A 21,884-nucleotide genomic window follows, 5' to 3' on the forward strand; every position below is an offset into this window, starting at 1 on the left:
GGATTTTTTGGGTGTTTTGGGGGTTTTCAGGGGGGTACCGAGGGGTTTGTGGGATTTTTAGGGTGTTTTGGGGGGTTTTTAGGGGGGTCCTGAGGGGTTTTGGGGGGTTTTTGGGGTGTTTTGGGGGGTTTTTAGGGGATTTTCAGGGGGGTCCTGAGAGGTTTTGGGGGATTTTTAGGGTGTTTTTGGGGGGTTTTTAGGGGGTTTTGGGGTTTTTTTTAGGGCGTTTTGGTTTTTTTTAGGGTGTTTTGGGGGTTTTTAGGTGGGTTCTGAGTGGTTTTGGGGGGTTTTTCGGGTGTTTTGGGGGGGTTTTAAGGATGTTTTTGGGATTTTCTAGGGTGGTTTTGGGGGGTTTTAGGGGGTTTTGGGGTTTTTTAGGGTGTGTTTGGGGTTTTCAGGGGGGTTCTGGGTGGTTTTGGGGTTTTTTAGGGGGTTTTGGGGTTTTTGGGGTGTTTTGGGGGTTTTTAGGTGGGTTCTGAGTGGTTTTGGGGGATTTTTAGGGTGTTTTGGGGTTTTTTTTAGGGTGTTTTGGGTTTTTTTTAGGGTGTTTTGGGGGTTTTTAGGTGGGTTCTGAGTGGTTTTGGGGGGCTTTTAGTGGGTTTTTGGGGGGTTTTTCGGGTGTTTTGGGGGGTTTTTAAGGATGTTTTTGGGATTTTCTAGGGTGGTTTTGGGGGATTTTTAGGGGGTTTTGGGGTTTTTTAGGGTGTTTTGGGGGGTTTTTAGGGGGTTTTCAGGGGGGTTCTGGGTGGTTTTGGGGAGTTTTTAGGGGGTTTTGGGGGGTCCAGAGGGGTTTTGGGGTTTTTTTAGGGTGTTTCTGGGTTTTTTTAGGGTGTTTTGGGGGGTTTTTAGGGGGTTTTGGGGTTTTTTAGGGTGTTTTTGGGGTTTTCAGGGGGGTTTTGGGGGGTTTTGGGAGGTTTTTAGGGGGTTTTGGGGGGTTTTTAAGGATGTTTTTGGGATTTTCTAGGGTGGTTTTGGGGGGTTTTTAGGGTGTTTTGGGGGGTTTTTACGGCGTTTTTAGGTGGGTTCTGGGTGGTTTTGGGGGGTTTTTAGGGTGTTTTGGGGGGTTTTTAGGGTGTTTTTGGGGTTTTCAGGGGGGTTCTGGGTGGTTTTGGGGGGTTTTTTTGGGTGTTTCTGGGGGGGTTTTAGGATGTTTTGGGGGGTTTTTAAGGTGTTTTTGGGTTTTTTTAGGGTGGTTTTGGGGGGTTTTTAGGGTATTTTGGGGGGTTTTCAGGGTGTTTTTTGGGGTTTTTAGAGCGTTTTGGGGATTTTTTAGGGTGTTTTGGGGGGTTTTCAGGGGGGTACCGAGGGGTTTGTGGGATTTTTAGGGTGTTTTGGGGGGTTTTTAGGGGAGTTCTGAGTGGTTTTGGGGGATTTTTAGGGTGTTTTGGTTTTTTTTAGGGTGTTTTGGGGGTTTTTAGGTGGGTTCTGAGTGGTTTTGGGGGGTTTTTAGGGGGTTTTGGGGGGTTTTTAGGGATGTTTTTGGGATTTTCTAGGGTGGTTTTGTGGGGTTTTTAGGGTGTTTTGGGGGGTTTTTACGGCGTTTTTAGGTGGGTTCTGGGTGGTTTTGGGGGGTTTTTAGGGTGTTTTGGGGGGTTTTTAGGGTGTTTTTGGGGTTTTCAGGGGGGTCCTGAGTGGTTTTGGGGTTGGTTTTTTTCGGGGGGGGGTTTTTTGGGGTCCCCCAGATCCGCATTGACAAACTGGTGGACAAATGGTCGGGGTCCATCGAGATCGGGGTCACCGCCCACAACCCCAACAGCCTCGAGTACCCGGCCACCATGACCAACCTGCGCTCAGGTGAGCCCCAAAATCCCGGGAAAAACCCCCCAAAATCCCGGGAAAAACCCCAAAAAATCCCGGGGAAAAAGTCCAAAAAATTCTGGGAAAAATCCCGAAAAAAATCTGGGAAAAACCCCTAAAATTCTGGGAAAAAAACCCAAAATTCTGGGAAAAATCCCGAAAAAGATTTGGGAAAAAACTCCAAAATTCTGGGAAAAATCCCGCAAAATTCTGGGAAAAATCCCCAAAAAATTCTGAGAAAAAACCCCAAAATTCTGGGAAAAAATTCTAAAAATTCCTGGAAAAACTCCCCAAAAAATCCTGGGGAAAGAGTCAAAAAAATTCTGGGAAAAATCCCGAAAAAATTCTGGGAAAAAAATCCCAAAAATCCCTGGAAAAACTCCCCAAAAAATCCTGGGGAAAGAGTCCAAAAAATTCTGGGAAAAATCCCGAAAAAATTCTGGGAAAAAAACCCCAAAATTCTGGGAAAAAACCCTAAAAATCCCAGGGAAAGAGTCCAAAAAGTTCTGGGAAAAATCCTGAAAAAGATTTGGGAAAAAACCCCAAAATTCTGGGAAAAATCCCAAAAAATTCTGGGAAAAATCCCGCAAAATTCTTGGAAAAAATCCCAAAAAATCCCCAGGAAAAACCCCAAAAAATCCCGGGAAAAGAGTCAAAAAAATTCTGGGAAAAATCCTGAAAAAATTCTGGGAAAAAATCCCAAAATTCTGGGAAAAAACCCTAAAAATCCCAGGGAAAGAGTCCAAAAAGTTCTGGGAAAAATCCTGAAAAAGATTTGGGAAAAAACCCCAAAATTCTGGGAAAAATCCCAAAAAATTCTGGGAAAAATCCCGCAAAATTCTTGGAAAAAATCCCAAAAAATCCCCAGGAAAAACCCCAAAAAATCCCGGGAAAAGAGTCAAAAAAATTCTGGGAAAAATCCTGAAAAAATTCTGGGAAAAAATCCCAAAATTCTGGGAAAAAACCCTAAAAATCCCAGGGAAAGAGTCCAAAAAGTTCTGGGAAAAATCCTGAAAAAGATTTGGGAAAAAACCCCAAAATTCTGGGAAAAATCCCAAAAAATTCTGGGAAAAATCCCGCAAAATTCTTGGAAAAAATCCCAAAAAATCCCCAGGAAAAACCCCAAAAAATCCCGGGAAAAGAGTCAAAAAAATTCTGGGAAAAATCCTGAAAAAATTCTGGGAAAAAATCCCAAAATTCTGGGAAAAAACCCTAAAAATCCCAGGGAAAGAGTCCAAAAAGTTCTGGGAAAAATCCTGAAAAAGATTTGGGAAAAAACCCCAAAATTCTGGGAAAAATCCCAAAAAATTCTGGGAAAAATCCCGCAAAATTCTTGGAAAAAATCCCAAAAAATCCCCAGGAAAAACCCCAAAAAATCCCGGGAAAAGAGTCAAAAAAATTCTGGGAAAAATCCTGAAAAAATTCTGGCAAAAAATCCCAAAAATCCCTGGAAAAACTCCCCAAAAAATCCCGGGAAAAGAGTCCAAAAACTTCTGGGAAAAATCCCGAAAAAATTCTGGGAAAAAACCCAAAATCCTGCGGAAAACCCCCAAAAAATCCCGGGGAAAGAGTCCAAAAAACTTCTGGGAAAAATCCTGAAAAAATTCTGGGAAAAAAATCCACAATTCTGGGAAAAACCCCCAAAGATTCTGGGCAAAATCCCGCAAAATTCTGGGGGAAAAAGCCCGAAAAATTCTGGGAAAAATCCCCCAAAATCCCGGGAAAAAAACCCCAAAAAATCGCGGGGGAAAAGCCCCAAAAATTCTGGGAAAAAAACCCAAAAAATCCCGGGGAAAGAATCAAAAAAATTCTGGGAAAAATCCCAAAAAAATCCTGGGAAAAAAAACCCAAAATTCTGGGAAAAAATCCCAAAAAATTCTAGGAAAAAGCTGCAAAAAAATCTGGTAAAAATCCCTAAAAAAATTCTGGAGAAAAACCAAAATTTCTGGGAAAAAAGCTCAAAAAATACCAGGAAAAATCTCCAAAAAAATTCTAGGAAAAATCCTGGAAAAAAACCCAAAAAATCTTGGGAAAAAAACCTCCAAAAGCTCTGGGAAGAAACCCCTCAAAAATCCCAGAAAAACCCCCAAAAATCTTGGGAAAAACCCCCCAAAATCCTGGGAAAAAACCCCAAAAAATCTTGGGGAAAAAAAACCCCAAAAAATATGAGGAAAACTCCCAGAAAAACCCCCCAAAAATCCTGGGGAAAAAAAAACCCAAATTATTCCAGGAAAAACCCCCCAAAAAATCCCAGAAAAGCCCCCAAAAATCCGGGGAAAAAACCCCAAAATCCTGGGAAAAACTCCCCAAATTTCCTTAAAAATCAAAAATTCCTCAAATTTCTCTGTGAAGCTCCTGGGGAGGCTCCCAGAGCCCCCGAAATTGGGGTTTGGGGTCCCCCAGGGGGGTTTTGGGGTCCCTCAGGGTGATTTTGGGGCACCCCAGGGGGGTTTTGGGGTCCCTCAAGGTGGTTTTGGGGTCTCCAGGGTGGTTTTGGGGTCACTCAGGGTGATTTTGGGGTGCCCCAGGGGGGTTTTGGGGTCCCTCAGGATGATTTTGGGGTCCCTCAGGGGGGTTTTGGGGTCTCCAGGGAGGTTTTGGGGTCCCTCAGGGTGATTTGGGGTCTCCAGGGTGATTTGGGGTCCCTCAAGGTGGTTTTGGGGTCTCCAGGGAGGTTTTGGGGTCCCTCAGGGTGATTTTGGGGTCCCTCAGGGGGGTTTTGGGATCTCCAGGGTGGTTTTGGGGTCTCCAGGGTGATTTTGGGGTCTCCAGGTTGGTTTTGGGGTCTCCAGGGTGGTTTTTGGGGTCTCCAGGGTGATTTTGGGGTCTCAAGGTGGTTTTTGGGGTCTCCAGGGTGGTTTTTGGGGTGTCTCAAGGTGCTTTTGCGGTCTCAAGGTGGTTTTTGGGGTGCCCTGGGGTGATTTTGGGGTCTCCAGGGTGATTTGGGGTCCCTCAGGGTGCTTTTGGGGTCTCCAGGGTGATTTTGGGGTCTCCAGGGTGGTTTTTGGGGTCTCCAGGTTGATTTTGGGGTCTCCAGAGGGGTTTTTGGGGTCTCCAGGTTGATTTTGGGGTCTCCAGGGTGGTTTTGGGGTGTCTCAAGGTGGTTTTGGGGTCCCTCAGGGTGATTTTGGGGTGCCCCAGGGGGGTTTTGGGGTGCCCCAGGTCGTTTTGGGGTCCCTCAGGGGGGTTTTGGGGTCTCCAGGGTGGTTTTGGGGTTTCCAGGGTGATTTTGGGGTCCCTCAGGGGGGTTTTGGGGTCTCCAGGGGGGTTTTGGGGTGCCCCAGGGGGGTTTTTGGGTCCCTCAGGGGGGTTTTGGGGTCTCCAGGGAGGTTTTGGGGTCCCTCAGGGTGATTTGGGGTCTCCAGGGTGATTTGGGGTCCCTCAGGGTGATTTTGGGGGCTCCAGGGAGGTTTTGGGGTCTCTCAGGGTGATTTTGGGGTGCCCCAGGTCGTTTTGGGGTCCCTCAGGATGATTTTGGGGTCTCAAGGTGGTTTTTGGGGTCTCCAGGGTGGTTTTTGGGGTGTCTCAAGGTGCTTTTGCGGTCTCAAGGTGGTTTTTGGGGTGCCCTGGGGTGATTTTGGGGTCTCCAGGGTGATTTGGGGTCCCTCAGGGTGCTTTTGGGGTCTCCAGGGTGATTTTGGGGTCTCCAGGGTGGTTTTGGGGTCCCTCAGGGTGGTTTTTGGGGTCTCCAGGTGGTTTTGGGGGTCTCCAGGGAAGTTTTTGGGGTGTCTCAAGGTGCTTTTGGGGTCTCCAGGTTGATTTTGGGGTCTCCAGGGTGGTTTTGGGGTCCCTCAGGGTGGTTTTGGGGTCCCTCAGGGTGGTTTTTGGGGTCTCCAGGTGGTTTTTGGGGTCTCCAGGGAAGTTTTTGGGGTGTCTCAAGGTGCTTTTGGGGTCTCCAGGTTGATTTTGGGGTCTCAAGGTGGTTTTTGGGGTCTCCAGGGTGGTTTTTGGGGTGTCTCAAGATGCTTTTGGGGTCTCCAGGTTGATTTTGGGGTCTCCAGGGTGGTTTTGGGGTCCCTCAGGGTGGTTTTGGGGTCCCTCAGGGTGGTTTTTGGGGTCTCCAGGTGGTTTTTGGGGTCTCCAGGGAAGTTTTTGGGGTGTCTCAAGGTGCTTTTGGGGTCTCCAGGTTGATTTTGGGGCACCCCAGGGTCGTTTTGGGGTCCCTCAGGTCGTTTTGGGGTCCCTCAGGTTGATTTTGGGGTCTCCAGGGAGGTTTTGGGTCCCTCAGGGTGGTTTTTGGGGTCTCCAGGGAGGTTTTTGGGGTCTCCAGGGTGATTTGGGGTCTCCAGGGTGGTTTTTGGGGTCTCAAGGTGGTTTTTGGGGTCTCCAGGTGGTTTTTGGGGTGTCCAGGGGGGTTTTTGGGGTGTCTCAAGGTGCTTTTGGGGTCTCAAGGTGGTTTTTGGGGTCTCCAGGGTGGTTTTTGGGGTCTCCAGGGTGGTTTTTGGGGTCTCCAGGTTGATTTTGGGGTCTCCAGGGTGCTTTTGGGGTCTCCAGGTGGTTTTTGGGGTCTCCAGGGAGGTTTTGGGGTGTCTCAAGGTGCTTTTGGGGTCTCCAGGTTGATTTTGGGGTCTCCAGGTGGTTTTTGGGGTCTCCAGGGAGGTTTTGGGGTGTCTCAAGGTGCTTTTGGGGTCTCAAGGTGGTTTTTGGGGTCTCCAGGGTGGTTTTTGGGGTCTCCAGGGAGGTTTTTGGGGTGTCTCAAGGTGCTTTTGGGGTCTCAAGGTGGTTTTTGGGGTCTCCAGGTTGATTTTGGGGTCTCCAGGGTGGTTTTTGGGGTGTCTCAAGGTGCTTTTGGGGTCTCAAGGTGGTTTTTGGGGTCTCCAGGTTGATTTTGGGGCACCCCAGGGTGGTTTTGGTGTGCCTCAGGTCGTTTTGGGGTGTCCAGGGAAGTTTTTGGGGTGTCTCAAGGTGCTTTTGGGGTCTCAAGGTGGTTTTTGGGGTCTCCAGGGGGGTTTTTGGGGTCTCCAGGGAGGTTTTTGGGGTCTCCAGGTTGATTTTGGGGTGTCCAGGGGGGTTTTTGGGGTGTCTCAAGGTGCTTTTGGGGTCTCAAGGTGGTTTTTGGGGTCTCCAGGGAGGTTTTTGGGGTCTCCAGGTTGATTTTGGGGTCTCCAGGGGGGTTTTTGGGGTGTCTCAAGGTGCTTTTGGGGTCCCCCAGGGACCATCATGATGAGCGGCTGCGGGATCCTGACCAACGGGAAGGGGACGCGCCGGGAGTACTGCGAGTTCAGCCTGGATGAGCTGCAGGTGACCCCCCAAAAAACCCCAAAAATCCACCCCTGGGACCCCCCAAATCCCCCCAAAATCCCCCCAAAATTATGGGAACCCCAAAACCCCAAAAATCCCCAAAATCTGTGAAAAAATCGGGGTGATTCCACCCCATCAATTTCTATTTTTGGATCTCTCAAATTCCCACAAAACCCCCCCAAATCCACCCCAAATCCACCCCTGGGACCCCCAAAATCCCCCCCAAAATTATGGGAACCCCAAAACCCCAAAAATCCCCAAAATCTCAAAAAAATCGGGGTGATTCCACCCCATCAATTTCTATTTTTGGATCCCTAAAGTTCCCCCAAAATTCCCCCAAATCCACCCAAAATCCACCCCTGGGACCCCCAAAATCCCCCCAAAAAATTATGGGAACCCCAAAACCCCAAAAACCCCAAAATCTCAAAAAAATCGGGGTGATTCCACCCCATCAATTTCTATTTTTGGATCCCTAAAGTTCCCCCAAAATTCCCCCAAATCCACCCAAAATCCACCCGTGGGAACCCCAAAATCCCCCCCAAAATTATGGGAACCCCAAAACCCCAAAAATCCCCAAAATCTCAAAAAAATCGGGGTGATTCCACCCCATCAATTTCTATTTTTGGATCCCTAAAGTTCCCCCAAAATTCCCCCAAAATTCCCCCAAAATCCACCCCAAATCCACCCCTGGGAACCCCAAAATCCCCCCAAAAAATTATGGGAACCCCAAAACCCCAAAAATCCCCAAAATCTGTAAAAAAATCGGGGTGATTCCACCCCATCAATTTCTATTTTTGGATCCCTAAAGTTCCCCCAAAATCCACCCCAAATCCACCCCTGGGACCCCCAAAATATCCCCAAAAAATTATGGGAACCCCAAAACCCCAAAAATCCCCAAAATCTCAAAAAAATCGGGGTGATTCCACCCCATCCATTTCTATTTTTGGATCCCTAAAGTTCCCCCAAAATTCCCCCAAATCCACCCAAAATCCACCCCTGGGACCCCCAAAATCCCCCCCAAAATTATGGGAACCCCAAAACCCCCAAATATCCGCAAATCTGTAAAAAATCGGGGTGATTCCACCCCATCAATTTCTTATTTTGGATTCCTAAAGTTCCCCCAAAATTCCCCCAAAATTCCCCCAAGATCCACCCCAAATCCACCCCTGGGAACCCCAAAATCCCCCAAAAATTATGGGAACCCCAAAACCCCCAAAATCCCCAAAATCTGTGAAAAAATCGGGGTGATTCCACCCCATCAATTTCTACTTTTGGATCCCTAAAATTCCCCCAAAATCCACCCTAAAATCCACCCCAAATCCACCCCTGGGAACCCCAAAATCCCCCAAAAATTATGGGAACCCCAAAACCCCCAAAATCCCCAAATTTGTGAAAAAATCGGGGTGATTCCACCCCATCAATTTCTATTTTTGGATCCCTAAAATTCCCCCAAAATCCACCCCAAAATCCACCCCAAATCCACCCATGGGAACCCCAAAATCCCCCAAAAAATTATGGGAACCCCAAAACCCCAAAAACCCCAAAATCTCAAAAAAATCGGGGTGATTCCACCCCATCAATTTCTACTTTTGGGTCCCTAAAATTCCCCCAAAATCCACCCCAAATCCACCCCTGGGAACCCCAAAATCCGCTCTGGGCACCCCAAAATTATGGGAACCCAAAAACCCCCCAAAATCCCCAAATCCCCGAAAAAAACCTCCCTGGGCTGCCCAAATTTGGGACATTTTCCTCTCAAATTTCTCCTTTTTCACCCCAAATTCCCCCAAAATTCCTTTGGGGTCCCCCCAAAATCCGGGTGATCTCCCCCCCCCCCACCCCCCAAATTTTGGGATAACCCCCCCCCCCCCAATTTCCCATGTGGGACCCCAAATTTTCCCCCCAAATTCCCCCAGATTTTGGGATCTGCCCCCTTAACCCAATTTGGGACCCCCAAATTCCCTTCCCAGACCCCCCCAAAATTTTTGGGGTGGCCCCAAAACCCCTCCCCTCCCTTGAGGAGCAGATTTTGGGGGATTACCCCTCGATTTTGGGGGGGTTCCCCCTGATTTTGGGGGGGTTTCCCCTCAATTTTGCGGGTTTCTCCCCAATTTTGGGGAGGTTTCCCCCGATTTTGGGGGGGTTTCCCCTCGATTTTGGGGGGTTCCCCCTGATTTTGGGGGGTTTCCCCTCGATTTTGGGGGTTTCTCCCCAATTTTGGGGAGGTTTCCCCCGATTTTGGGGGGGTTTCCCCCCGATTTTGGGGGGTTCTCCCCGATTTTGGGGGGGTTTCCCCGATTTTGGGGGGTTCTCCCCTCTATTTTGGGGGGGTTTCTCCCCCATTTTGGGAGGTTTCCCCTTAATTTTGGGGGGTTTCTCCCCAATTTTGGGGGGGGTTTCTCCAATTTTGGGGTGTTCTCCCCAATTTTGGGGGGTTTCCCCCCGATTTTGGGGGTTTCTCCCCGATTTTGGGGGGGTTTCTCCCCAATTTTGGGGGGTTTCCCCAATTTTGGGGGGTTTCTCCCTGGTTTTGGGGGGTTTCCCCCGATTTTGGGGGGGTTTCCCCCCGATTTTGGGGGGTTCTCCCCGATTTTGGGGGGGTTTCTCCAATTTTGGGGTGTTCTCCCCAATTTTGGGGGGTTTCCCCTCGATTTTGGGGGGTTTCTCCCCGATTTTGGGGGGGTTTCTCCCCAATTTCGGGGAGGTTTCCCCAATTTTGGGGGGTTTCTCCCTGGTTTAGGGGGGTTTCCCCTCGATTTTGGGGGGTTCCCCCTGATTTTGGGGGGTTTCCCCTCGATTTTGGGGGGTTCCCCCTGATTTTGGGGGTTTCTCACCAATTTTGGGGTGGTTTCCCCAATTTTGGGGGATTCCCCCTGATTTTGGGGGGTTTCCCCGATTTTGGGGGGTTCTCCCCTCAATTTTGGGGGGGTTTCTCCCCCATTTTGGGGGGGTTTCCCCAATTTTGGGGGGGTTTCTCCCTGATTCTGGGGGTTTCTGCCCAATTTTGGGGGGGTTTCCCCCCGATTTTGGGGGGTTCTCCCCGATTTTGGGGGGGTTTCTCCTCAATTTTGGGGGGTTTTCCCCCGATTTTGGGGGGGTTTCCCCCGATTTTGGGCGGGTTTCCCCCGATTTTGGGGGTTTCCCCCCGATTTTGGGGGTTTCTCCCCAATTTTGGGCGGGTTTCCCCCCGATTTTGGGGGGGTTCTCCCTGGTTTTGGGGGGATTCCCCTCGATTTTGGGGGGTTCCCCCTGATTTTGGGGGGTTCTCCCCGATTTTGGGGGGGTTTCTCCAATTTTGGGGTGTTCTCCCCAATTTTGGGGGGTTTCCCCTCGATTTTGGGGGGGTTTCTCCAATTTTGGGGTGTTCTCCCCAATTTTGGGGGGTTTCCCCCCGATTTTGGGGTGGGTTTCTCCCCAATTTTGGGCGGTTCTCCCAATTTTGGGGGGTTTCTCCCTGGTTTTGGGGGGTTTCCCCTCGATTTTGGGGGGTTCCCCCTGATTTTGGGGGGTTTCCCCTCGATTTTGGGGGGTTCCCCCTGATTTATGGGGGTTTCCCCTCGATTTTGGGGGTTCCCCCTGATTTTGGGGGGTTTCTCCAATTTTGGGGTGTTCTCCCCAGTTTTGGGGGGTGTCCCCCCGATTTTGGGGTGGGGGTGACCCCGTGTGTCCCCGCAGGAGGGGGATCACATCGGCCTCACCCGAAAGGCCAACAACGCTCTGCACTTCTACATCAACGGCGTGGACCAAGGTGGGACCCCAAAATCACCCCGAAAGCGCCCCAAAACCACCCCAAAATCACCCCAAAAATGACCCCGAAAGCGCCCCGAAACCACCCCAAAATGACCCCAAAACTGACCCCGAAAGCGCCCCAAAACCACCCCAAAACTGACCCCAAAAGCGCCCCAAAACCACCCTAAAATCACCCCAAAACTGACCCCGAGAACGCCCCAAAACCACCCCAAAATGACCCCAAAACTGACCCCGAAAGCGCCCCAAAAGCACCCCAAAATCACCCCAAAAGTGCCCCAAAACTGACACCAAAATCACCCCAAAAGTGCCCCAAAACCACCCCAAAAGTGCCCCAAAACCACCTAAAAACCACCCCAGAACTGACCCCAAAAGCACCCCAAAAATGACCCGAAAAGTGCCCCAAAACCACCCCAGAACTGACCCCAAAACCACCCCAAAATCACCCCAAAGCTGACCCCAAAAGCGCCCCAAAACCACCCCAAAATGACCCCAAAACTGACCCCGAAAGCGCCCCAAAACCACCCCAAAATGAGCCCAAAAGCGCCCCAAAACCACCCCAAAATGAGCCCAAAAGTGCCCCAAAACTGACACCAAAATCACCCCAAAACTGATCCCAAAAATGCCCCAAAATCACCCCAAAAGTGCCCCAAAAATGACCCCAAAAGTGCCCCAAAACCACCCCAAAAGTGCCCCAAAACCACCTAAAAACCACCCCAGAACTGACCCCAAAAGCACCCCAAAAATGACCCGAAAAGTGCCCCAAAACCACCCCAAAAATGGCCCCAAAACCACCCCAAAACTGACCCTGAAAGTGCCCCAAAAGCACCCCAAAATCACCCCAAAACTGACACCGAAAGTGCCCCAAAATCACCCCAGAACTGACCCCAAAAGCGCCCCAAAACCACCCCAAAACTGACACCGAAAGTGCCCCAAAATCACCCCAAAACTGACCCCGAAAGTGCCCCAAAACCACCCCAAAATCACCCCAAAACCAACACCGAAAGTGCCCCAAAACCACCCCAAAAGTGCCCCAAAAGTGCCCCAAAACCACCCCAAAACTGACCCCAAAAGCGCCCCAAAATCACCCCAAGATCACCCCAAAACTGACACCCTCCCCATGTCCCCACCGTGTCCCCACCCCGTCCCCGTGTCCCCATTTTGTCCCCACCCCATCCCCATGTCCCCACACCATCCCCACCGTGTCCCCACCCCGTCCCCATGTCCCCACCGTGTCCCCACCGTGTCCCCACCCCATCCCCATGTCCCCACCCCGTCCCCGTGTCCCCACTGTGTCCCCACACCCTCCCTGTGTCCCCACTGTGTCCCCGTGTCCCCACCGTGTCCCCACCATGTCCCCGTGTCCTCACCCCATCCCCATGTCCCCACCGTGTCCCCACCGTGTCCCCACCATGTCCCCACACCATCCCCGTGTCCCCATTGTGTCCCCACCCCATCCCCGTGTCCCCACACCATCCCCGTGTCCCCACCCCATCCCCGTGTCCCCATTGTGTCCCCACCCCATCCCTGTGTCCCCACACCATCCCCGTGTCCCCACCCCATCCCCGTGTCCCCATTGTGTCCCCACACCATCCCCCTGTCCCCACCCTGTCCCCATGTCCCCACCCCGTCCCTGTGTCCCCACCCCATCCCCATGTCCCCACCGTGTCCCCACCGTGTCCCCACCCCGTCCCCGTGTCCTCACCATGTCCCCACCGTGTCCCCACCGTGTCCCCACCGTGTCCCCACCGTGTCCCCACCCCGTCCCTGTGTCCCCACCCTGTCCCCGTGTCCCCATTGTGTCCCCACACCGTCCCCATGTCCCCACCCCATCCCCACCGTGTCCCCACCCCATCCCCGTGTCCCCACCCCATCCCCGTGTCCCCACACCATCCCCGTGTCCCCTCACCCTCCCCATGTCCCCACCGTGTCCCCACCCCGTCCCCATGTCCCCACCGTGTCCCCATTGTGTCCCCACACCGTCCCCATGTCCCCACCCCATCCCCACCGTGTCCCCACCCCATCCCCGTGTCCCCACCCCATCCCCACCATGTCCCCACCCCGTCCCCACCGTGTCCCCACCCCGTCCCCACCGTGTCCGCAGGCGTGGCGACGACGCTGACGCCGCAGGTGGTCTACGGCGTGGTGGACCTGTACGGGATGGCCGTCAAGGTGACCATCGTCCACAACCACAACCACAGCGACCGCCTGCGGCGCAACAACGCCATCCTGCGCGCCCTGTCCCCCGAGGGCAGCGCCCGCCGGCCCCCGCCGGCCGCCCAGGCCGCCGGCCCTCCGGCCAACCCGCCCCCGCCGCGGCTGCTCTTCCACCCCAACTGCGGCCAGAAGGCCGCCGTGGTCAACGAGGGCCGGACGGCGCTGCGGCCGCAGTGAGTGACCGCCGGGACGTCGGGGGGGTCGGGGGGGTTGGGGACTTTGAGGGGATTGGGGGGGTTGGGGACATTGGGGGTCAGTCAGGGTTGTGGCCACAGGGAGTGACCGTTGGGACATGGGGGGGTTGGGGACATTGGGGGGATTGGGGACATGGGGGTCAGTCAGGGTTGTGGCCGCAGGGAGTGACCATGGGGACATGGGGGGGTTGGGGGGGTTGGGGATATTGAGGGCATTGGGGGGGTTGGGGACATGGGGGTCAGTCAGGGCTGTGGCCGCAGTGAGTGACCATGGGGACAGTGGGGACATTGGGGGTCAGTCAGGGCTGTGGCCGCAGGGAGTGACCGTGGGGACGTGGGGGGTTTGGGGACATTGGGGGGATTGGGGGCATTGGGGGTCAGTCAGGGCTGTGGTCGCAGGGAGTGACCACAGGGACAGTGGGGGGAGTTGGGGACATTGGGGGGCTTTGGGGACATTGGGGGTCAGTCAAGGCTGTGGCCGCAGTGAGTGACCATGGGGACGTGGGGGGTTTGGGGACATTGGGGGGATTGGGGACACTGGGGGTCAGTCAGGGCTGTGGCCACAGGGAGTGACCACGGGGACATTGGGGGGGTTGGGGACATTGGGGACATTGGGGAGGTTGGGGGGATTGGGGACATTGGGGACTTTGAGGGCATTGGGGAGATTGGGGACACTGGGGGTCAGTCAGGGCTGTGGCCGCAGTGAGTGACCACAGGGGGACATTGGGAATGTTGGGGACATTGGGGGTCAGTCAGGACTGCGGCCACAGGGAGTGACTGTGGGGTCATTGGGGTGGTTGGGGGCGTTGGGGACATTGGGGGGATTGGGGCCATTGGGGGGTTGGGGACATTGGGGGTCAGTCAGGGCTGTGGCCGCAGTGAGTGACCACGGGGACATTGGGGGAATTGGGGACGTTGGGGTCAGCGAGGGCCGGACGGTGCTGAGGCTGCAGGGAGTGACCCTGAGGACGCTGGGTGGACACGGAGGGTGTGGGGGACACGGGGACGTGTCGTGTCCTTGTGTCCCCATGTCCCCATCCCAGTGTCCCCATCCTTGGTGTCCCCATCCTTGGTGTCCCCACCCCGATGTCCCCATCCTTGGTGTCCCCATCCCCGTGTCCCCATCCCAGTGTCCCCACCCCAATGTCCCCATCCTTGGTGTCCCCACCCCGGTGTCCCCGCTGCCATCCTGTCCCTCTGTCCCACTGTCCCTGTCACTGCAGTGTCCCCATGTCCCTGTGGTGTCCCCGATGTCCCCCTGGTGTCCCTGCGGTGTCCCTGCGGTGTCCCCATGTCCCTGTGGTGTCCCCGTGTCCCCACAGTGTCCCCGTGTCCCCATGGTGTCCCTGAGGTCACCGTGTCACCTCTGCTGTCCCCAGCGCCACGGACAACTGTCCCCATGTCCCCGCGGTGTCCCTGTGGTGTCCCTGATGTCCCCATGTCCCTGCAGTGTCCCTGTGTCCCTGTGGTGTCCCCATGTCCCTGTGATGTCCCTGATGTCCCTGTGGTGTCCCCGTGTCCCTGTGGTGTCCCCATGTCCCTGTGGTGTCCCCGTGTCCCTGTGGTGTTCCTGTGTCCCTGTGGTGTCCCCATGTCCCTGTGGTGTCTCCGTGTCCTTGATGTCCCCGCGGTGTCCCCGCGGTGTCCCCGAGGTCACCGTGTCACCTCCGCTGTCCCCGATGTCCTTGTGGTGTCCCCCATGTCCCTGCGGTGTCCCCGTGTCCCTGCGGTGTCCCTGATGTCCCCGATGTCCCCGTGGTGTCCCCGTGTCTCCACGGTGTCCCTCTGGTGTCCCCATGTCCCCACGGTGTCCCTGCGGTGTCCCCGTGTCCCTGTGGTGTCCCCGGTGTCCTTGTGGTGTCCCCATGTCCCCGTGGTGTCCCCATGTCCCTGCGGTGTCCCTGATGTCCCCGTGGTGTCCCCGTGTCCTTGATGTCCCCGCGGTGTCCCCGAGGTCACCGTGTCACCTCCGCTGTCCCCAGTGCCACAGACAACTGTCCCCGTGTCCCTGTGGTGTCCCCATGTCCCTGTGATGTCCCTGATGTCCCCGTGGTGTCCCTGATGTCCCCATGTCCCCACGGTGTCCCCCATGTCCTTGTGGTGTCCCCATGTCCCTGTGGTGTCCCCATGTCCCTGCAGTGTCCCTGATGTCCCCGTGGTGTCCCTGTGTCCTTGATGTCCCCGCGGTGTCCCCGAGGTCACCGTGTCACCTCCGCTGTCCCCGATGTCCTTGTGGTGTCCCCCATGTCCCTGCGGTGTCCCCATGGTGTCCCCGAGGTCACCGTGTCACCTCCGCTGTCCCCAGCGCCACGGACGACTGTCCCCATGTCCCTGCGGTGTCCCCATGTCCCTGTGGTGTCCCCCATGTCCCCGTGGTGTCCCTGTGGTGTCCCCATGTCCCTGTGGTGTCCCCGGTGTCCTTGTGGTGTCCCCCATGTCCCCGTGGTGTCCCCGGTGTCCTTGTGGTGTCCCCATGTCCCTGTGGTGTCCCCATGTCCCTGTGATGTCCCTGATGTCCCCGTGGTGTCCCTGATGTCCCCATGTCCCCACGGTGTCCCCCATGTCCTTGTGGTGTCCCCATGTCCCTGTGGTGTCCCCATGTCCCTGCAGTGTCCCTGATGTCCCCGTGGTGTCCCTGTGTCCTTGATGTCCCCGCGGTGTCCCCGAGGTCACCGTGTCACCTCCGCTGTCCCCGATGTCCTTGTGGTGTCCCCCATGTCCCTGCGGTGTCCCCCATGTCCCTGCGGTGTCCCCATGGTGTCCCCAAGGTCACCATGTCACTTCCGCTGTCCCCAGCGCCACGGACAACTGTCCCCATGTCCCTGTGGTGTCCCCATGTCCCTGTGGTGTCCCCGTGTCCCCACGGTGTCCCTGTGGTGTCCCCATGTCCCTGTGGTGTCCCCGTGTCCCCACGGTGTCCCTGCAGTGTCCCCATGTCCCTGTGGTGTCCCTGATGTCCCTGTGGTGTCCCCGCGGTGTCCCCCATGTCCCCGCGGTGTCCCCATGTCCCCGCGGTGTCCCCATGTCCCCGTGGTGTCCCCATGTCCCTGCGGTGTCCTTGATGTCCCCGTGGTGTCCCCGTGTCTTTGATGTCCCCGCGGTGTCCCCGAGGTCACCGTGTCCCCTCCGCTGTCCCCAGCGCCACGGACGACTTCAACCACGGCGTGGTGCTGAGCGCGCGGCCGCTCGGGGACAACGAGCTCTTCCAGGTGCGGCTGGACAAGATGGTGGACAAGTGGGCAGGGTCCATCGAGATCGGGGTCACCACCCACAACCCGGCCTACCTGCAGCTGCCGTCCACCATGACCAACCTGCGCTCAGGTGCGTCCCCAGGGCCACCCAAGGGTCCCCAGGGCCACCGAAGGGTCACCTCAGGGTCACCTCAGGGTCCCCAGTGTCACCCCATGGTCACCTCAGGGTCCCCAATGTCACCCCAGGGTCACCTCAGGGTCCCCATTGTCACCTCAGGATCACCCCAGGGTCCCCAGTGTCATCTCAGGGTCCCCATTGTCACCTCAGGATCACCCCATGGTCACCTCAGGGTCACCCCAGGGTCCCCAGTGTCACCTCAGGGTCACCCCAGCGTCACCTCAGGGTCCCCAACGTCACCTCAGGGTCACCTCAGGGTCACCCCAGCGTCACCTCAGGGTCCCCATTGTCACCTCAGGGTCACCCCAGGGTCCCCAGCGTCACCTCAGGGTCCCCATTGTCACCTCAGGATCACCCCATGGTCACCTCAGGATCACCAATGTCACCCCAGGGTCACCCCAGGGTTACCGAAGGGTCCCCAGCATCACCCCAGGGTCACCCCAGATTCACCTCAGGGTCCCCAATGTCACCTCAGGGTCCCCAGGGTCACCGAAGGGTCCCCAGTGTCACCCCAGGGTCACCTCAGGGTCACCTCAGGGTCACCATCCCAACCCCAGCACAGCCAACCCCACTCAGGTGTGTCCCCAGGGTCACCTCAGGGTCCCCAGTGTCACCTCAGGGTCACCTCAGGGTCACCCCAGCGTCACCTCAGGGTCCCCATTGTCACCTCAGGATCACCCCATGGTCACCTCAGGGTCACCCCAGGGTCCCCAGTGTCACCTCAGGGTCACCCCAGCGTCACCTCAGGGTCCCCATTGTCACCTCAGGATCACCCCATGGTCACCTCAGGATCACCAATGTCACCCCAGGGTCACCCCAGGGTCACCGAAGGGTCCCCAGGGTCACCCCAGGGTCACCCCATGGTCACCTCAGGGTCCCCAATGTCACCTCAGGGTCCCCAGGGTCACCGAAGGGTCCCCAGTGTCACCCCAGGGTCACCCCATGGTCACCTCAGGGTCACCATCCCAACCCCAGCACAGCCAACCCCACTCAGGTGTGTCCCCAGGGTCACCTCAGGGTCACTGAAGGGTCACTGAAGGGTCCCCAGGGTCACCTCAGGGTCCCCAGTGTCACCTCAGGGTCACCTCAGGGTCACCCCAGGGTCACCTCAGGGTCCCCATTGTCACCTCAGGATCACCCCATGGTCACCTCAGGGTCACCCCAGGGTCCCCAGTGTCACCTCAGGGTCACCTCAGGGTCACCATCCCAACCCCAGCACAGCCAACCCCACTCAGGTGTGTCCCCAGGGTCACCTCAGGGTCCCCAGGGTCACCTCAGGGTCACTGAAGGGTCACTGAAGGGTCCCCAGGGTCACCTCAGGGTCCCCAGGGTCACCCCAGGGTCACCCCATGGTCACCTCAGGGTCCCCAATGTCACCTCAGGGTCACCTCAGGGTCACCAATGTCACCTCAGGGTCACCTCAGGGTCCCCAGGGTCACCAAAGGGTCCCCAATGTCACCCCATGGTCACCTCATGGTCCCCAATGTCACCTCAGGGTCCCCAGCGTCACCCCAGAGTCCCCAATGTCACCTCAGGGTCCTCAGGGTCACCGAAGGGTCCCCAGGGTCACCTCAGAGTCACCTCAGGGTCCCCAATGTCCCCCTGATGTCCCCAATATCCCCTGGATGTCCCCGACGTCCCCGAACCCCCTGATGTCCCCACTGACCCCAATGTCCCCGATCCCCTTGATGTCCCCAGTGTCCTCAATATCCCCTGGATGTCCCCAATGTCCCCAAACCTCTTCATGTCCCCACTGACCCCAATGTCCCCAATATCCCCTGATGTCCCCAATGTTCCTGATCCCCCTGATGTCCCCACTGTCCCCGATGTCCCCAATATCCTCTGGATGTCCCCAACGTCCCCGAACCCCCTCATGTCCCCCACTGACCCCAATGTCCCCAGCACCCCCAATTGTCCCCGACCCCCCTGATGTCCCCAATGTCCCCCTGATGTTCCCAATGTCCCCCTGATGTCCTCAATGTTCCCAATGTCCCCTGGATGTCCCCAACATCCCCAAACCCCCTGATGTCCCCCACTGACCCCAATGTCCCCAACACCCCCAATTGTCCCAGACCCCCCTGATGTCCCCAATGTCCCCGACCTGTCCCCGACCCCCCTGATGTCCCCAATGTCCTCAATATCCTCTGGATGTCCCCAATGTCCCCGACCCCCCTGATGTCCCCAATGTCCCCAGCACCCCCAATGTCCCCGACCCCCCTGATGTCCCCAACGTCCCCAATGTCCCCCGACATCCCCGATGTCCCCCAACGTCCCCAACATCCCCCTCCTCCCCGCTCAGGCACGTGGATGATGACCGGCAACGGGGTCATGCACAACGGCACCACCGTGCTGGACGAGTACGGCCACAACCTCGACCGCCTCAAGGTGGGGTGGGGGCGGCGGGGGGCGCGGCGGGGGGCCGCGGCGGGGACGCGGCGGTGGCCCCGACCCCGGTGACGCTGTCCCCGCAGGCGGGGGACACGGTGGGGGTGGTGCGCAGGGACGACGGGACCCTGCACTTCTTCGTCAACGGGGCCCCGCAGGGCCCCGCGGCCTGGAACGTCCCCCCCAACGTCTACGCCGTGGTGGACCTGTACGGGCAGGCGGCCCAGGCCACCATCGTGGATGAGGGAGGTGGGTGACAGCGGGGACCTCGGGGGGTGTCAGGGGGGTTGGGGTCATTGGGGACATTGGGGACGTTGGGGACGTTGGGGGTGTCAGGGGGGTTGGGGTCATTGGGGATGTCGGGGACGTTGGGGGGTGTCAGGGGGGTTGGGGACATTGGGGACGTTGGGGACGTTGGGGACGTTGGGGATGTCAGAGGGATTGGGGACGTTGAAGGGATTGGGGTCATTGGGGGTGTTGGGGACTTTGGGGTCAGTGGGGTGTTGGGGACATTGGGGGTGTTGGGGACATTGGGGACATTGAAGGGATTGGGGACATTGGGGACTTTGGGGTGTTGGGGACATTGGGGACATTGAAGGGATTGGGGGCCTTGGGGACATTGGGGTCAGGTTGTCCAGGACCTGTACGGGCAGGTGGCCCAGGCCACCATCGTGGATGAGGGAGGTGGGTGACAGCGGGGACCTCGGGGGGTGTCAGGGGGGTGTCAAGGGGGTTGGGGTCATTGGGGACCTCGGGGACGTCGGGGGGTGTCAGGGGGGTTGGGGTCATTGGGGGTGTTGGGGGGTGTCAGGGGTGTCAGGGGGGTTGGGGACATTGGGGACGTTGGGGACGTTGGGGACGTTGGGGATGTCAGAGGGATTGGGGACGTTGAAGGGATTGGGGTCATTGGGGTCATTGGGGGTGTTGGGGACTTTGGGGACATTGGGGTCAGTGGGGTGTTGGGGACATTGGGGGTATTGGGGATTGGGGACATTGAAGGGATTGGGGACATTGGGGACTTTGGGGATATTGGGAACATTGGGGGTGTCAGGGGTGTTGGGGACACTGGGGTCAGTGGGGTGTTGGGGACATTGAGGGGATTGGGGTCATTGGGGATTCTGGGGACTTTGGGGACATTGGGGGTGTCAGAGACCTTGGGGACATTGGGGACATTGGGGATGTTGGGGATTGGGGTCATTGGGGACATTGGGGACATTGGGGTCAGTGGGGTGTTGGGGACATTGGGGATGTCAGGGGGATTGGGGACCTTGCAGGGATTGGGGTCATTGGGGACTTTGGGGACATTGGGGTGTTGGGGGCATTGGGGACATTGGGGATGTTGGGGACATTGGGGGTGTCGGGTGTTGGGGACATCAGGGACATTGGGGACATTCAGAGGATTGGGGTCATTGGGGATTCTGGGGTCTTGGGGACATTGGGGGTGCCAGGGGGATTGGGGACATTGGGGACTTTGGGGACATTGGGGGTGTCAGAGACTTTGGGGACATTGGGGACATTGGGGACACTGGGGTCAGTGGGGTCAGTGGGGTGTTGGGGACATCGGGGCTGTCAGGGATTGGGGACGTCGGGATCATTGGGGACATTGGGGTGGCATTGAGGACATCGGGGGTGTTGGGGACACTGAGGGGATTGGGGTCATTGGGGTATTTGGGGACATTGAGGGGATTGGGGTCATTGGGTTTTTGAGGTCATTGGGGTTTTTGGGGACATTGAGGGGATTGGGGTCATTGGGTTTTTGGAGTCAGTGGGGTTTTTGGGGACATTGGGGACACTTTGAAGACATCGGGGGGGGGGACCTTGGTGGGGGGATTTGTTCTTTTGGGGACATCAAAAACCACTCGAGGCCACTTGGGGCCACTTGAGGCCACTTGAGGCCACTCGGGGCCACCTGGGGCCACCTGTGTCCGTGCCGGCCGTCCCCAAGGCTCCCCCTCCCCCCTCTCCGTGTGCGTGCCCAGAGGTGCCGGCGCTGCTCGGGGACGGCTCTGACGGGGACAGCGCCGGGGAGAGCCCCGAGAGCTCCTCGCCGGGGGGGTCCCCGAGCGACCTCCGCTTCCACCGGCTGCACGGGGCCAACGCCGTCATCACCAACGGCGGCCGCACGGCGCTGCGCCAGAACTGCCGCTCCGAGTTCAACGACGCCATCGTCATCTCCAACCGGTCAGGAGCCCGAAAAAATCCCGAATCCCAAAAAAATCCCCAAAAAAATCCGCCTGGGAATGGTGAAATCCCAAAAAATCCCCGCTAAAATACCCCAAACCCAACCCCAAACCCCCCCGGGGCTGCGCCAGAGCGGCCGCTCCGAGTTCAACGCCGCCATCGTCATCTCCAACCGGTCAGGAGCCCGAAAAAATCCCGAATCCCAAAAAAATCCCCAAAAAAATCCGCCTGGGAGTCGTGAAATCCCGAAAAATCCCCGCTAAAATCCCCCAAAACCAACCCCAAACCAACCCCAAACCCAACCCAAAACCCCCCCCGGGGCTGCGCCAGAGCGGCCGCTCCGAGTTCAACGCCGCCATCGTCATCTCCAACCGGTCAGGAGCCCGAAAAAACCCCAATCCCAAAAAAATCCCCAAAAAAATCCCCCAAAAAATCCCCCAAAAAATCCCCAAAAAAATCCGCCCGGGAGTCGCGAAATCCCGAAAAAACCCCGCTAAAATACCCCAAAACCCCCCCGGGGCTGCGCCAGAACTGCCGCTCCGAGTTCAACGCCGCCATCGTCATCTCCAACCGGTCAGGAGCCCGAAAAAACCCCCAATCCCAAAAAAATCCCCAAAAAAATCCGCCCGGGAAGCGCAAAATCCCAAAAAAACCCCGAAATCCCAAAAAAACCCCACTAAAATACCCCAAACCCAACCCCAAACCCCTCGGGGCTGCGCCAGAGCGGCCGCTCCGAGTTCAACGACGCCATCGTCA

At 56.6% G+C, this 21,884-nt stretch overlaps 1 protein-coding gene across 1 annotated transcript in view; it reads left to right on the forward strand.

Annotated features, from left to right (window-relative positions):
* Positions 1 to 21,884, forward strand: part of LOC138101658 (neuralized-like protein 4) — a gene marked incomplete at its 3' end in the record, with an annotated part of 68,103 nt that overhangs the window by 23,081 nt on the left and 23,138 nt on the right. The window contains 8 exon segments of the mRNA XM_068999432.1: positions 1,683 to 1,794; positions 6,950 to 7,038; positions 10,711 to 10,783; positions 12,887 to 13,172; positions 16,333 to 16,514; positions 18,862 to 18,947; positions 19,034 to 19,196; positions 20,927 to 21,128. Coding sequence (XP_068855533.1) covers positions 1,683 to 1,794; positions 6,950 to 7,038; positions 10,711 to 10,783; positions 12,887 to 13,172; positions 16,333 to 16,514; positions 18,862 to 18,947; positions 19,034 to 19,196; positions 20,927 to 21,128 — 1,193 coding nt within the window.

The sequence above is a fragment of the Aphelocoma coerulescens genome, unplaced genomic scaffold (genome assembly GCF_041296385.1).
Source record: "Aphelocoma coerulescens isolate FSJ_1873_10779 unplaced genomic scaffold, UR_Acoe_1.0 HiC_scaffold_386, whole genome shotgun sequence".
NCBI classification, from domain to species: domain Eukaryota; kingdom Metazoa; phylum Chordata; class Aves; order Passeriformes; family Corvidae; genus Aphelocoma; species Aphelocoma coerulescens.